General features: G+C 39.7%; 1 protein-coding gene across 1 annotated transcript in view; it reads right to left on the minus strand.

The window, feature by feature from the left end:
* The window catches only part of LOC134571779 (transmembrane protein 180-like), a 57,270-nt gene that overhangs the window by 40,230 nt on the left and 4,438 nt on the right, over nucleotides 1–12,602 (minus strand). Inside the window, exons 3-4 of the mRNA XM_063430363.1 lie at nucleotides 10,476–11,201; nucleotides 7,551–7,705 (exon numbers count right to left, since the gene is read on the minus strand). Coding sequence (XP_063286433.1) covers nucleotides 7,551–7,705; nucleotides 10,476–11,201 — 881 coding nt within the window. The remainder of the gene's footprint in view (nucleotides 1–7,550; nucleotides 7,706–10,475; nucleotides 11,202–12,602) is intronic.

Genomic DNA, 12,602 nt, shown 5'->3' on the forward strand with positions numbered 1-12,602 from the left:
CATTAGAGGCTAAGTTTTATCCATTTGTTCAGTTTAATCCTGACTGAATTCGGTATATTTCCACATATATTATTATTACTATTTGAATACCAATTTTCCACTACTTTTGGATACTTAGAAATCCTATTTTTTTTCCTTTTGCCTGCTATTTATACTCAGAACTCTTGTATTCATTTTTTTTTTTTTTTTTTTATAAAACTCTAAATAAAATAAATAATAAAAGAGACAATCTTTGTTTTGGGACTATAGGTTCCCTTCTATCCCTATAAGCTCAGTCCATCCACTTTGCTGCCTAAAGTTAAATAATGATTACCTACCATGTCTGCTGACTTTTTTCTGGGACCTCCTCTAATGCAATGCTTCTCACAGAGAAGCATTGAAATGGAGATACGCATGTGTGGGCAAACCAGCATTTGATTGCAGGACCAAGTTTCGCTCAGTTCTGGAGGAGGAAACACTTCTAGTGTCTATCAAGAAAACAGACACTAGAGGTGGATTTAAGTCTGCAATGTAAATATTGCAGTTTCTACAAAACTATATATAGTCAAGGTGGTAATGTTTTTTATTGCAGAGTTTAAATGACAAGGCCACTGGAGAGGACGTGGTCTGAGAGACTTAAGTGGTCCTTTAACCCTGTGTGTAGACGTAAGATGTAACTTTACTATCAGTGTTATTCAGTGAACAGAATATTGTACATTCTAAGCGACAACAGACAAGTTGGTGAAGCATTGAGGTTGCAAACATTTCCAGTTTATCTGTATTGAAGATTTGAAATTCCAAGATAAATTACCAGGTTTGTGAATAACCTTTTATATTTATAAGGAAATATCACTCTTAAATTACGTCAATTATTTGTTAATACATAGAGAGTTATTTTTACTATTCTATTATTCTGTTGTTCTGGTTTTTATTTGTCTGAAACCCAAACATGATGCTCAGATTTGCTATTTGATTAAAAAGAATGATACTATACTTTTAACGTCACAAACAATCCTTGATTTCAAAATATATTCTCTATAATCTCCTTCCTGTACCTGCACTACATGCTTTAATTAATAACAAATTAAAGAAATAAACCACTCCATTTGCAGGGGTCTCTAAAAACCTTGGTTGTACACATTTCAGAATAGAGTAATTAAGAAGGACAAACTGGACCTATGAACAAAAGAAAGGTTAATGTTTCCTAGACTCGGCCAGGCAAGGTGATAGAAATGGCAGCTAAATAAATTGAAAGTCAGGGACATCCTACAATCTAGAATTAGATCACCTTGGCCGAGTATCAAGGGAAATAAAGTATGCAATTTTCTGCGGTGCCACTTGCACCGGAAAAAAAAAGCCTACTTAAAGGACCACTATAGGCACCCAGACCACTTCAGCTTAATTAAGTGGTATGGGTGCCTGGTCCAGCTAGGGTTAACCCTTTTTTCGATAAACATAGCAGTTTTAGAGAAACTGCTATGCTTATATTTGGGTTAATCCAGCCTCTAGTGGCTGTCTCATTGACAGCCGCTAGAGGCGCTTGCGTGCTTCTCACTGTGAAAATCACAGTGAGAAGATGCCAGCGTCCATAGGAAAGCATTGTAAATGCAGCCGAGGAGGAGGAGCATGCGCATTCAGCCGAGGAGGAGGAGGAGAGCTCCCCGCCCGGCGCTGGAGAAAGAGGTAAGTTTAACCCCTTCCTCTCCATCCAGCCCGGCGGGAGGGGGTCCCTGAGGGTGGGGGCACCCTCAGGCAATATAGTGCTAGGAAAACGAGTATGTTTTCCTGGCACTATAGTGGTCCTTTAACGCTGTTAATGACGATCAGAAAAAAATCCTGTTCAGTTATGCAAACATGGCTAACTCTATGCCTTATTACTTACAAAATAAAAAATATATATATTTAAACCAAATTTATGCGGTGCCAGGGATAGCCTTAAGGATCTAGGTGCAGCATTTCATTAACATCCTGTAAGATTGTACGTCAATGATGATTACATACACAAACGCGATATACCATACCTACCAAGTGTCCCTATCTAGGAGGGTCCCTATTTTGGTCTAAATCCATTTTTTCTACTTTTCTATCCTAATGTCCCTCTCTTCTATAAGCTCTTGTTGGTTTATCTGAGTGTATAGCAGAGCTCCACAGCAATAATACTCACAGTAATGTGTCTTTAAATTGCAATAAATTTGTTTAGACATCAATCTGTGTAAATAAGATACATTGGGCTTGTTCTAAATTATATTTTAGTTGCATAAATTGTTATTAGTAGGGGGCGGGCCTGACTGCTGACCGAGGCAGACGCATGCAGCAAGCGCTCCTCGGAGAAAACCGCAATATTGACTCTTTTTATCGACAAAGTGAGCACAATAAGCTTGTACCCCATTATACACGTGGGTGAAGACATAGCCCACCAGTTGCTTTTAGCGGGTGTGGATATTACACCGGTGTCCGGACTGCCTTGGCTTCGACGACCTGTGGGTGCACTTGGGAGAGTTGAGTTGGCCGATCCTCTGTCCTGACCTGCTCACGGCTGTTTCATTGCCCTGTTACCACCCTCCCCACCCCTTTCGACCGGTGGGAGATATCCCAGTCCTAACTGTTACCACTAACCACTACAGAGTGTCTCTTGGATTACAAGGCGCTGATGTCCTGGGCCTATTTGCCAAGATGGCTGCCGCTCAGAAATCTGCTCCTCCTCATGCCCACGCGGCACAATTACTCTTTGAAGAAAAGCGGAGTCTGGCTTTTGATCACCTGGGGACACATTTAGGTCTGGGCTAAACTACCACACACAAGAGCCTATACAGAATCTGGCGCCACCATCAAGTCACTCACATCAACAGGAGTGTGCCCCGAACAGCACTATACCAATCCAAATTCAGCAACCTCGAAGTGGAAGACCGAAGCAGAGGCTTTATCACCGGAGAACTGGACCGCCTACCTGTATCACGATCCATCAGCCCTTATGTTACCATAGATGTGTTTACCATTATGCCAACAACCAATATACAAACATGCACTTAATACACACAATGTGTGTAAGAATATAGTAAATACTCTCTCTCTCTCTCTCTATATATATATATATATACACACACACACACACATACACACATACCCTGTTCCAAATTATTATGCAAATTCTATTTAAGTGTCACAAAGATTAAATATTTTGTTCTTCAGTTTAACTCATGGATGGCATTGTGTCTCAGGGCTCTTTTGATCACTGAAAACAATCTCGGACACCTGTGATAATTAGATTGCCAGGTGAGCCCAATTTAAGGAAAAACTACTAAAGGAGGGTGTTCCACATTATTAAGCAGAGCACCGTTTTAATGCAATATGGGGAAGAAAAAGGATCTCTCTGCTGCCGAAAAGAGTGAAATAGTTCAATGCCTTGGACGAGGTATGAAAACATTACATATTTCACGAAAGTTAAGCGAGATCATCGCACTATTAAGAGATTTGTGGCTGATTCAGAGCACAGACGGGTTTGTGCAGATAAAGGCACATTGAGGAAGATTTCTGCCAGATCCATGCATTGGATCAAGAGAGCAGCTGCTAAAATACCATTACATAGCAGCAAACATATATTTGAAGCTGCTGGTGCCTCTGGAGTCCCACGGACATCAAGGTGTAGAGTCCTCCAGAGTCTTGCAACTGTGCATAAACCTTCTATTCGGCCACCACTAACCAATGCTCACAAGCAGAAATGGCTGCATTGGGCAGAAAAATACATGACGACTAATTTTCAAACAGTCCTGTTCACTGATGCTTGCCGTGCAACCCTGGATGGTCCAGATGGATGGAGTAGTGGATGGCCACCCTGTTCCAACAAGGCTGCGACGTCAGCAAGGCAGTGGTGGAGTCATGTTTTGGGCCGGAATCATGGGAAGAGAGCTGGTTGGCCCCTTTAGGGTTCCCGAAGGTGTAACGATGACCTCGGCAAAGTATGTGAATTTTCTGACTGATCACTTTCTTCCCTGGTACAGAAGGAAGAACTATGCTTTCCGTAATAAAATCATCTTAGTTACATAGTTACATAGCTGAAAAGAGACTTGCGTCCATCAAGTTCAGCCTTCCTCACATATGCTTTTGCTGTTGATCCAAAAGAAGGCAAAAAACCCAGTCTGAAGCGCTTCCAATTTTGCAACAAACTAGGAAACAAATTCCTTCTTGACCCCAAAATAGCAGTCAGATGTTGTTAAGACACCTTTTTGTCTTAATAAGTAAGTCACCGTTTAGTCTACCTTCCCCTCTCACCGTATCAAGTCCTTGTTCGTATACTGTATAATCCACGAACCATAACCAGGGGAAGTAGTAATCTCTCGAGTAACGATATCCACCAAACGGCATAAGTTCCCAATAATAGTCCTTGAGCGTAAATAAGAATCCCCCCAATAACGAGACTGAAGCTCCGTGTTGAGGGTCAAAACAAGATCTGAGGACTGGAACATCCAGCCTGCTTTTTATTAGGAAAAGGCACACACAGGGCACTCCCAGGGGGAGGATGAAAATAACCAATTATACACAGGGTAACACCCCCACCTCTCCTCCCCTCAGATAATCACATAACACAATTATACTGTACAATAATTTACCCCAGTTATGGATGTACCCCAAAACCAGCACCGCTTGAAAGGTCTTGGTTAGGGGAACACTCTGTCCAAATCTCAGCCCATTCAGTTAAGGGGTTCGGGAGTTATGGACGATTGAAGTTTTGACCGACTGCACGGATCTTCTAGCCGAAAAGAGTTCCACAAGTTTTGGCCCTGCAGTCGGTCTCCGTTCGCCGGTTAAAATCATACGAAATCCTCATCATCCACAATTATCTCCGAGTTCGCTGGATTCCCCATAGCTGATTACAAGTAACTACCGAATGGCTCGTCGTTCGGTAGTTCCAACACGAACTTCTGGGTGTATGGAGGTCTCAGCGGTGTTCGCCTGTTTGGGTATCCATTTTTAGTTCCACGCGTTCACAGGCAAACACCGCTGTTCGCACGCAAGATGGCCGCGAACACGTGCAAAAGTCCCAAAATGGCGGCCACCCATATGTTAGACATGGAGTTCGTGCAAAATGAGGTGAACGGCTGGAAAACAGGCTGGAACGGTAAAACATGCTTTATAACATCACAAATCAGTCCTTTAGACGGATGGCCTAAAATAGTCGAATCCACGAAAGTACTAGACAGACGGATGGTTCCGTCACAGATGTCTCCTTGGATCAAGCAGCTATTAGCCCACTAATTTTTTAATCTTCATGCATGACAATGCACCACCTCATGCTGCAAAGAATACCTCTGCATTAATGGCTGCTATGGGGATAAAAGGAGAGAAAGTCATGGTGTGGCCTCCATCCTCCCCTGACCTCAATCCTATTGAGAACCTTTGGAGCATCCTCAAGCAAAAGATCTATGAAGGTGGGAGGCAGTTTACATCCAAACAGCAGCTCTGGGAGGCTATTCTGACATCTTGCAAACAAATTCAAGCAGAAACTGTCCAAAAACTCACAAGTTCAATGGGTGCAAGACTTGTGAAGCTGCTATCAAATAATGGGTCCTATGTTAAAATGTAACATGACCTCTTACAATGTTTAAAAAGTTAAAATGTTGTTATAAGTTTGATTGAAATAGCTTTTGATTTCAGTAAATATGCTGCAAACACAACAAATAACAATTTTCAGTTCTTTACAACATATAAAGTGTTTTGAAACTTACTCTGCATAATAATTTGGAACAGTGCATTGTAAGTTTATGTTTTTAACAAAATACTGTTATCATTAGGAGGTTTGTTCAATAAAATTTGAATTGTACTCTTAATAGTTGATAACATGAGAATGATGCTGACTGTTATTTGCATCAATTATTTAGGTAAATGACAAAAATATAATTTGCATAATAATTTGGAACAGGGTATATATATATATATATATATATATATATATATATATATATAAAAATAAAAAATAAAATAAAAGACAGAGCAGGGTACAGAACAGTGAAAAACGTATAAACATATATCCACTAGCCTTATAAGGCTATTCCAATATCAAATAAATAACTATACACGGTTAATCAGTTACCCCACTAAAATGGTTATAAAGGAAACCAGGGTTGAGATGGTTAAATTGTCTCTGTGTGCATAGAAGAGTTACTGAAATTTAGCCAGTGCACTGCTGGCAAGTTTTGCTTAGATCCTCTATATAGTACAAAACAGGACATAGGATATCAAAAGAATGGTAAGCAATAGAGAATATGCATTCCAATAACCAGCAATAAGGTAGAGTAGTTAGTAAAGGAATAGCAGTAGACCTCTCTCCCTGATAATCTAACTAAGACAGATAAAGGAGTCAGAAAAAATGAATAGTGAAATTTAAAAGATCATGTCTATATACACATAGACATAGAAAGTGATAACTGCCCAAAGGATCAAAAGCCCAAAGCATTTTGGTGCAGTCATGCTCTCTGAGTGTAATCTTCCTTATAAAGGTGTAACCCACGTGGGGAGTCTCATTACTAGCCAATCGCCCATACCCACATGGTGAGGGGGGCGTGCATTCTATTTCAGTAATGTAATTGCTCATATATGCTTCCTTCCCTCCCAGTCCTGTCAATCAATCCTAGCAGTATGAAAGGTAATTCTGAAAAGTCTGATTTTAAATGCAAGTTTGTTCCGAATGTATTCAAAACAATCTTGCAAAAATAAAATGAAAGTGGCATAACTAATGTCAATAATCGCACAAATCACAAGGAGGTAACTTAGTTAACAACATTAAAGGACCACTATAGGCACCCAGACCACTACAGCTTAATGAAGTGGTCTGGGTGCCAGGTCCATCTAGGATTAACCCTTTCTGCTGTAAACATAGCAGTTTCAGAGAAACTGCTATGTTTACATTAGGGTTAATCCAGACTCTAGTGGCTGTTTCATTGACAGCCGCTAGACGCGCTTCTCACTTTGAGAATGCCTTCCTATGGACTGGCTGAATGCGCGCGCGGCTATTGCCACGCATGCGCATTCAGCCGATGACGGCAAAAGAAGGAGGAGGAGATTCCCCAGTGCCGAGGGAGCCCGGCGCTGGAAAAAGGTAAGTGTTTAACCCCTTCCTCACCCTAGAGCCCGGCGGGAAGGGGGCCCCGATGGTGAGGGGGACCCAAGGACCCTATAGAGCCAGGAAAACGACTGTTTTCCTGGCACTATAGTGGTCCTTTAATATGAATCTCAGTGTGAAGTGTCTTTGGTTATAATAAAGACATTTGATACAGAATTATAACGGTGATATGTTCTATCCTTAGTGCTAGCAGATTATGGAACAATATGAAAAGAGCATGTATAATAGGCATAGTCACAGAATTCAGGGTGAACATAATTGTTCCATAATAAGTCAGAAGCACTTTATATCTCTTATATTCTTTGGAATGTGGCTTAACAGTGTCCTTTTAAATTCTGAAAAATTCTGAAAAAATGCATCTGTGTTTTACATCAGTGGGAAAGAACGCAATAATTAAAAATAAAGGAAAAAGTGAAATTCTTTCAAAAGACATGAGAAGTGTCATTTTACTTACATGTTAGTGGTGAGAAATATAGCCAGGACATAGTAACGTTGAGGTCCCATTATTAGCATAAAGACTGATGCAAACACCTCTACGTAGAATGCATACAATATCACTTTATAATAGCCAATCTTCGTCAACATCGAATGACTTATTAGCACAAGTAACTGCAAAAAAAGAATTTATGAAGACATTAATTTCATTTTATTTATCATCTTTTATACCAGCACAAACAATAGTGCTCAACAGAGCTCTTGTCTAAAGAGCTCTGTATTTTAGACAAGGGTTGCAATGTGAGATAAGAGCCCATATAGAATCAAAGTTATATTCGGAATTGCTGCTTAGAGCATTCAGACAATCAAAATACAGCTGTAATTCAAATAGGGGTGTTCACAGATGAAGACACACTAATGGCAGGCCAGAGTCTGCTACAAAATGTGACAATGCAAGAAAATATAGGCAAGTTTCACGACTTTAAATATACTATTGGAATGTTTCAAAACGTTCTTTTATTATATAGACACAACAGCAGCTCTGTTCGTTCGAGGTCTTGCAAAGACCCCCAGAGCTGTTCGGTAACTAGAATAGAAACGAACAGGAGACGTATTTACCTGTAGCTCTCCCTTGCAAGCACTGCCATCTTGCTTATGGGAACCTTCTTCAGCTTCTAGTGCTTCATCTGCCAGGAGCCATCACTATTGTACTCTTGCGCATGCACAAGACTACAAAACAGAGGCCTATGGAAGATTGCATGGACTTGAGAGAGCTAGTCCAAAGAACTACTTAATGCAATTGACAAGTATTTGCATCTTTTCTCAGCTGCCGCTAGTGACGACTGCTGATGCTTTTTGTCAACTTTTGCCATGGTCGTCAAGGGCCATAAGACATAATAGTCCCTACTTTATCTTATGATATTTATAAATTGCGGTACAATTTTAATTAAATTTCAACACAATCAAAATGATTATTTCCTAAAAAAGAAAAATAAATCTTCATACCACTTAAAAAAAACAAAACAAAACACTGCTGTCTCTTTAAATGTATACCAGTTGCCCTTAAAAATAATATGTACTTGTTTATGTTTTCAGTTGCAAAACAAATAAGGGAAGAAAAAATAAATCAAAGTAATGATCGATTTAAAATTAAATGAAATTAAAATAAAGACCAGCTGTACAAACAGTCTCCAGCCTTGCTTGCTAAAATATAGTGATTATTGAAGCAATTATATTGAGTAAGAGTACTGTAGGAGAAATAGGATCCCCATTACAGATAGAATGTGGTATATTTACTAAACAGTCTATTGAATACCATTGAAAATATGGCAAGATAGTACAGCTGAAAACTGGCTGATTTGGGAGATATTCTCTAGATCAGCTATTCTGATTTAAATTGTGCGACTCTGTTTTCGATTCCACATTAAGCAGAAAAAACTTTTATTTAATTAATTATTCATGCGTCTTACCGCTGCTAAACACTTTCCTTTGACTAACTCGGTTTCTGCAAGATTGACCATATAAACCCCCTTTGTGGATATTGCCCGTGACAGGCCACAATAAAATGTTGCTTGCTTGCACAATGCATTTTTTTGCAGGACCCCACTTAGAGAGAAAAATCTCCCTACCTATTTTTTGTCATTGCCAAATGCTATGTTAAACCTTAGCTACTTCTAACATACATCAAGATGTGTCAAACTGTGTTCCAAGTAATGTGATCATTTCCCATATGGAAACAGTTAAAAGGAATGGAGGGTTTTAAAAAAGCATTAACTGTTACATTGAAAAATGTTTATTGAACAGTGTATTATAGTAAAATAAAAACACCATACGTGGAAATAAATGGTGAAAAATAGATATTCTGGACATTTCCCCACTTATTTTGGCCACATATTCTCATGAATATCATAAAATAGAGCATCACTGTTCATGAAGAATTGTGCAAAAAAATATACAGCATGGCATATTACATGGTCACCAACTTCTCTGGACATCTGCTTAAACTGACCTGTCACAGCTCAACCTGGCACAGCATATCAATAAAGAGAGAATTCGGTCCGAGAGCTCTAAATTCAGTGTAGTTTTAAAGAAAAAGAATGGAAAAAAAAAAAAAAAAAAAAAAAAAGTGTATGAAAAGCAATGAAGAGGTTGGAAAAGAAAAGTGAGGCTAGCCACTGTTCACATTCAAAAGCAATGTATGCCAAGCTGGTGTCAACAAGACAAACTACAGACAGAAAGCTGAGCTTTAACAGATGAGCTACAAGGAATCGTTGACATTTTAACTCAACTTGAAATGATGTTTGCGAGGGAGCAAAGGAACCTGCCAAGCACCATAACAACTGCAGTGCGCTGTAATGGCTATGGAACCAGCAGTGCCCTGTTGCTCCCTCCATGCCACCCCCTCCAATGCCCCAATGTAAGCAGTCAAAATGTTTTAGAACAGTTTAACTTCTTATCTGGTGCACCGCTCACTACCTCTTCTAGAACTGGAAGCTCTCTGCCTGAGCTAAGCCCCGCAGTGCAGGACTTCGCTCATTGGCTGAGTGCACTGAGCTTGAAGACTACATCCTATTCTAAGAAAGCTCTAAAGCCATTTTTTTTTGTGGAAGACTTTGAAGTGTCTTGGGCACACCACTTTGCTGTAGCACTTTATTCATCTGGCAGTCCAACAGACAAATTAAATTGGCAAATCCGATCCATGACTTACAGTGCCAACTTTAAAGTTCTTCAGAGGAGTAATTATGACTAGGGCTATTGTTCAAGATTTTGACCGTCGGCGGCTCCTTAGTTCTAATAGGAAGACATCTTAACAGTACAGCATACAAATATACCTTCCACATTAAAAGCTACACTACTCCAGTGTTCCTTCTGCTATTCTAAAGAGGAGTGAATCCTGATGGATTGCATTTTATAAATGGTATATATTAAATGAAACTGAGGTTACCTGAGGAAACATGAAGCCAGCTCCATACATGATGCTTCTTACGAAGGAAGGGAGCGTATCCTTTGGAATGAGGTTATCAGCGAAAATCATCATGAAGTTACTGCAGAACGTAGCATGCAAAACTTGAAAGAAGTTCATAGACACAAATATGATAAAGTTCTTTTGAGTTAAGATTTGTTTGGTGAGTGTGAAGACAGAGGACCAAGAGAGAGAAGCATCTGATTTATACCTCTCCAAAGAGCTCTCCTTTTGCTCGTACTGGCTGATGCCAAAAATACCTGTGTAACACATGCATGCTGTTGACAATGCAGCCACCAACACTGTAAATGTCTGAAAGTTCGAGAACTTTTCCATGTTATCAGATACCAGTCCACAAAAGAGGATACTTGAGGAGCCCAGCAGTGATGCCACCTGGTTATATTTAATGAGCTGAAGACGACTTTCGTGCCTGGTTGAAATCTCTGCAAACAATGCACACTGGGCTAGCAGAACAAAAGTCAACATGCCATCAAACACGCACAGTGCAATCATAAGATGTATGCCACTTAGCCAATCACCTTCTTTGTAGTTTGTCCAAGGAAACCAGGGAAGCAGGAAGGCAAGAGCATAGAATGGAGCACCATACAAAATAGATTGTCGACGTTTAGAACACCATGGCACTTTGGAGTTGTCTTGGATGTATCCAAACAAAGGGTCATTTACGGCATTCCAGATCATAAACACGACCTAAAAAAAAAACAGTATTGAAAAGTCAATTAGTAAATCAACTGGAGAACACTACTTTTAGAGATAAATTACAACATGCCCTAAAAGTTAACCCATCACTAGCTTATACATCAAGGTTTAAAAACTAGTCGATGGCTGTTGGAAAAGATATTCATCCAGATAGATTTTAATTGTGGCTTTCCAAATCTTAAATTATATTTACAGGTCCTTCCCCAAGCCGAGATTTGGAAAGGCTAGGCAAAGTTTAAGCAAATGAGAATTAACAGGGGAATAGAAGTTTTAGGACAAAGTGGCCGAGAATAACATTCAAGCTAAGTTGGAGATTTTGTTTCCCCTCTACTGTGACCTGCATTTTGAAATTCAGTTTTCAGCTCACCAAATCCCCATGTGAATTAGCAGAATAGTTTAATTGCATTGGCATTTTTCCCCATTGTGCTTTAATAGACAAGAGTAGGATCAGAAGACACCTGCTGTATATAATTGATCCTTTAAAATTAAACTTGTCATCTCAGGTAAAAAACTTTAACCAATATTTAAGTTATCATAAAGATAAATTATAAATGGATTAGCTTTGGGAGATGCTATAGTTATACCTACCTTTTGCCCCTCAGTTAAAGGGACACTATAGTCACCTGAACAACTAGCTTAATGAAGCAGTTTTGGTGTATATAACATGCCCCTGCAGCCTCACTGCTCAATCCTCTGCCATTTAGGAGTTAAATCCCTTTGTTTATGAACCCTAGTCACACCTCCCTGCCTGTGACTTGCACAGCCTTCCATAAACACTTCCTGTAAAGAGAGCCCTATTTAGGCTTTCTTTATTGCAAGTTCTGTTTAATTAAGATTTTCTTATCCCCTGCTATGTTAATAGCTTGCTAGACCCTGCAATCCTGTATGTGATTAAAGTTCAATTTAGAGATTGAGATACAATTATTTAAGGTAAATTACATCTGTTTGAAAGTGAAACCAGTTTTTTTTTTTTTTTTTATCATGCAGGCTCTGTCAATCATAGCCAGGGGAGGTGTGGCTAGGGCTGCATAAACAGAAACAAAGTGATTTAACTCCTAAATGGCAGTGAATTGAGCAGTGAAATTGCAGGGGAATGATCTATACACTAAAACTGCTTTATTTAGCTAAAGTAATTTAGGTGACTATAGTGTTCCTTTAAGTTCCACCAGTTTCAGAGGTCCACAGGTGTTCTGTTGCGACACTTACTCTTACCCTCCTGCCTTGCTGATGCGATTGGCACTGCTACAACATCTCCCCAGGTAGGGAGATCATCCCTAATGACACCATCATTGTGGCTTTATGTCCTACACTCTTTTTGCAAGGGGGGGAAACACTTCCTGGAGGACCAGGAGAACCCTATAAGAGGGTTCTCCTGCTCTCCTTGTCACTAAA

Source organism: Pelobates fuscus, chromosome 8 (assembly GCF_036172605.1).
Source record: "Pelobates fuscus isolate aPelFus1 chromosome 8, aPelFus1.pri, whole genome shotgun sequence".
Classification (NCBI taxonomy): Eukaryota; Metazoa; Chordata; class Amphibia; order Anura; family Pelobatidae; genus Pelobates; species Pelobates fuscus.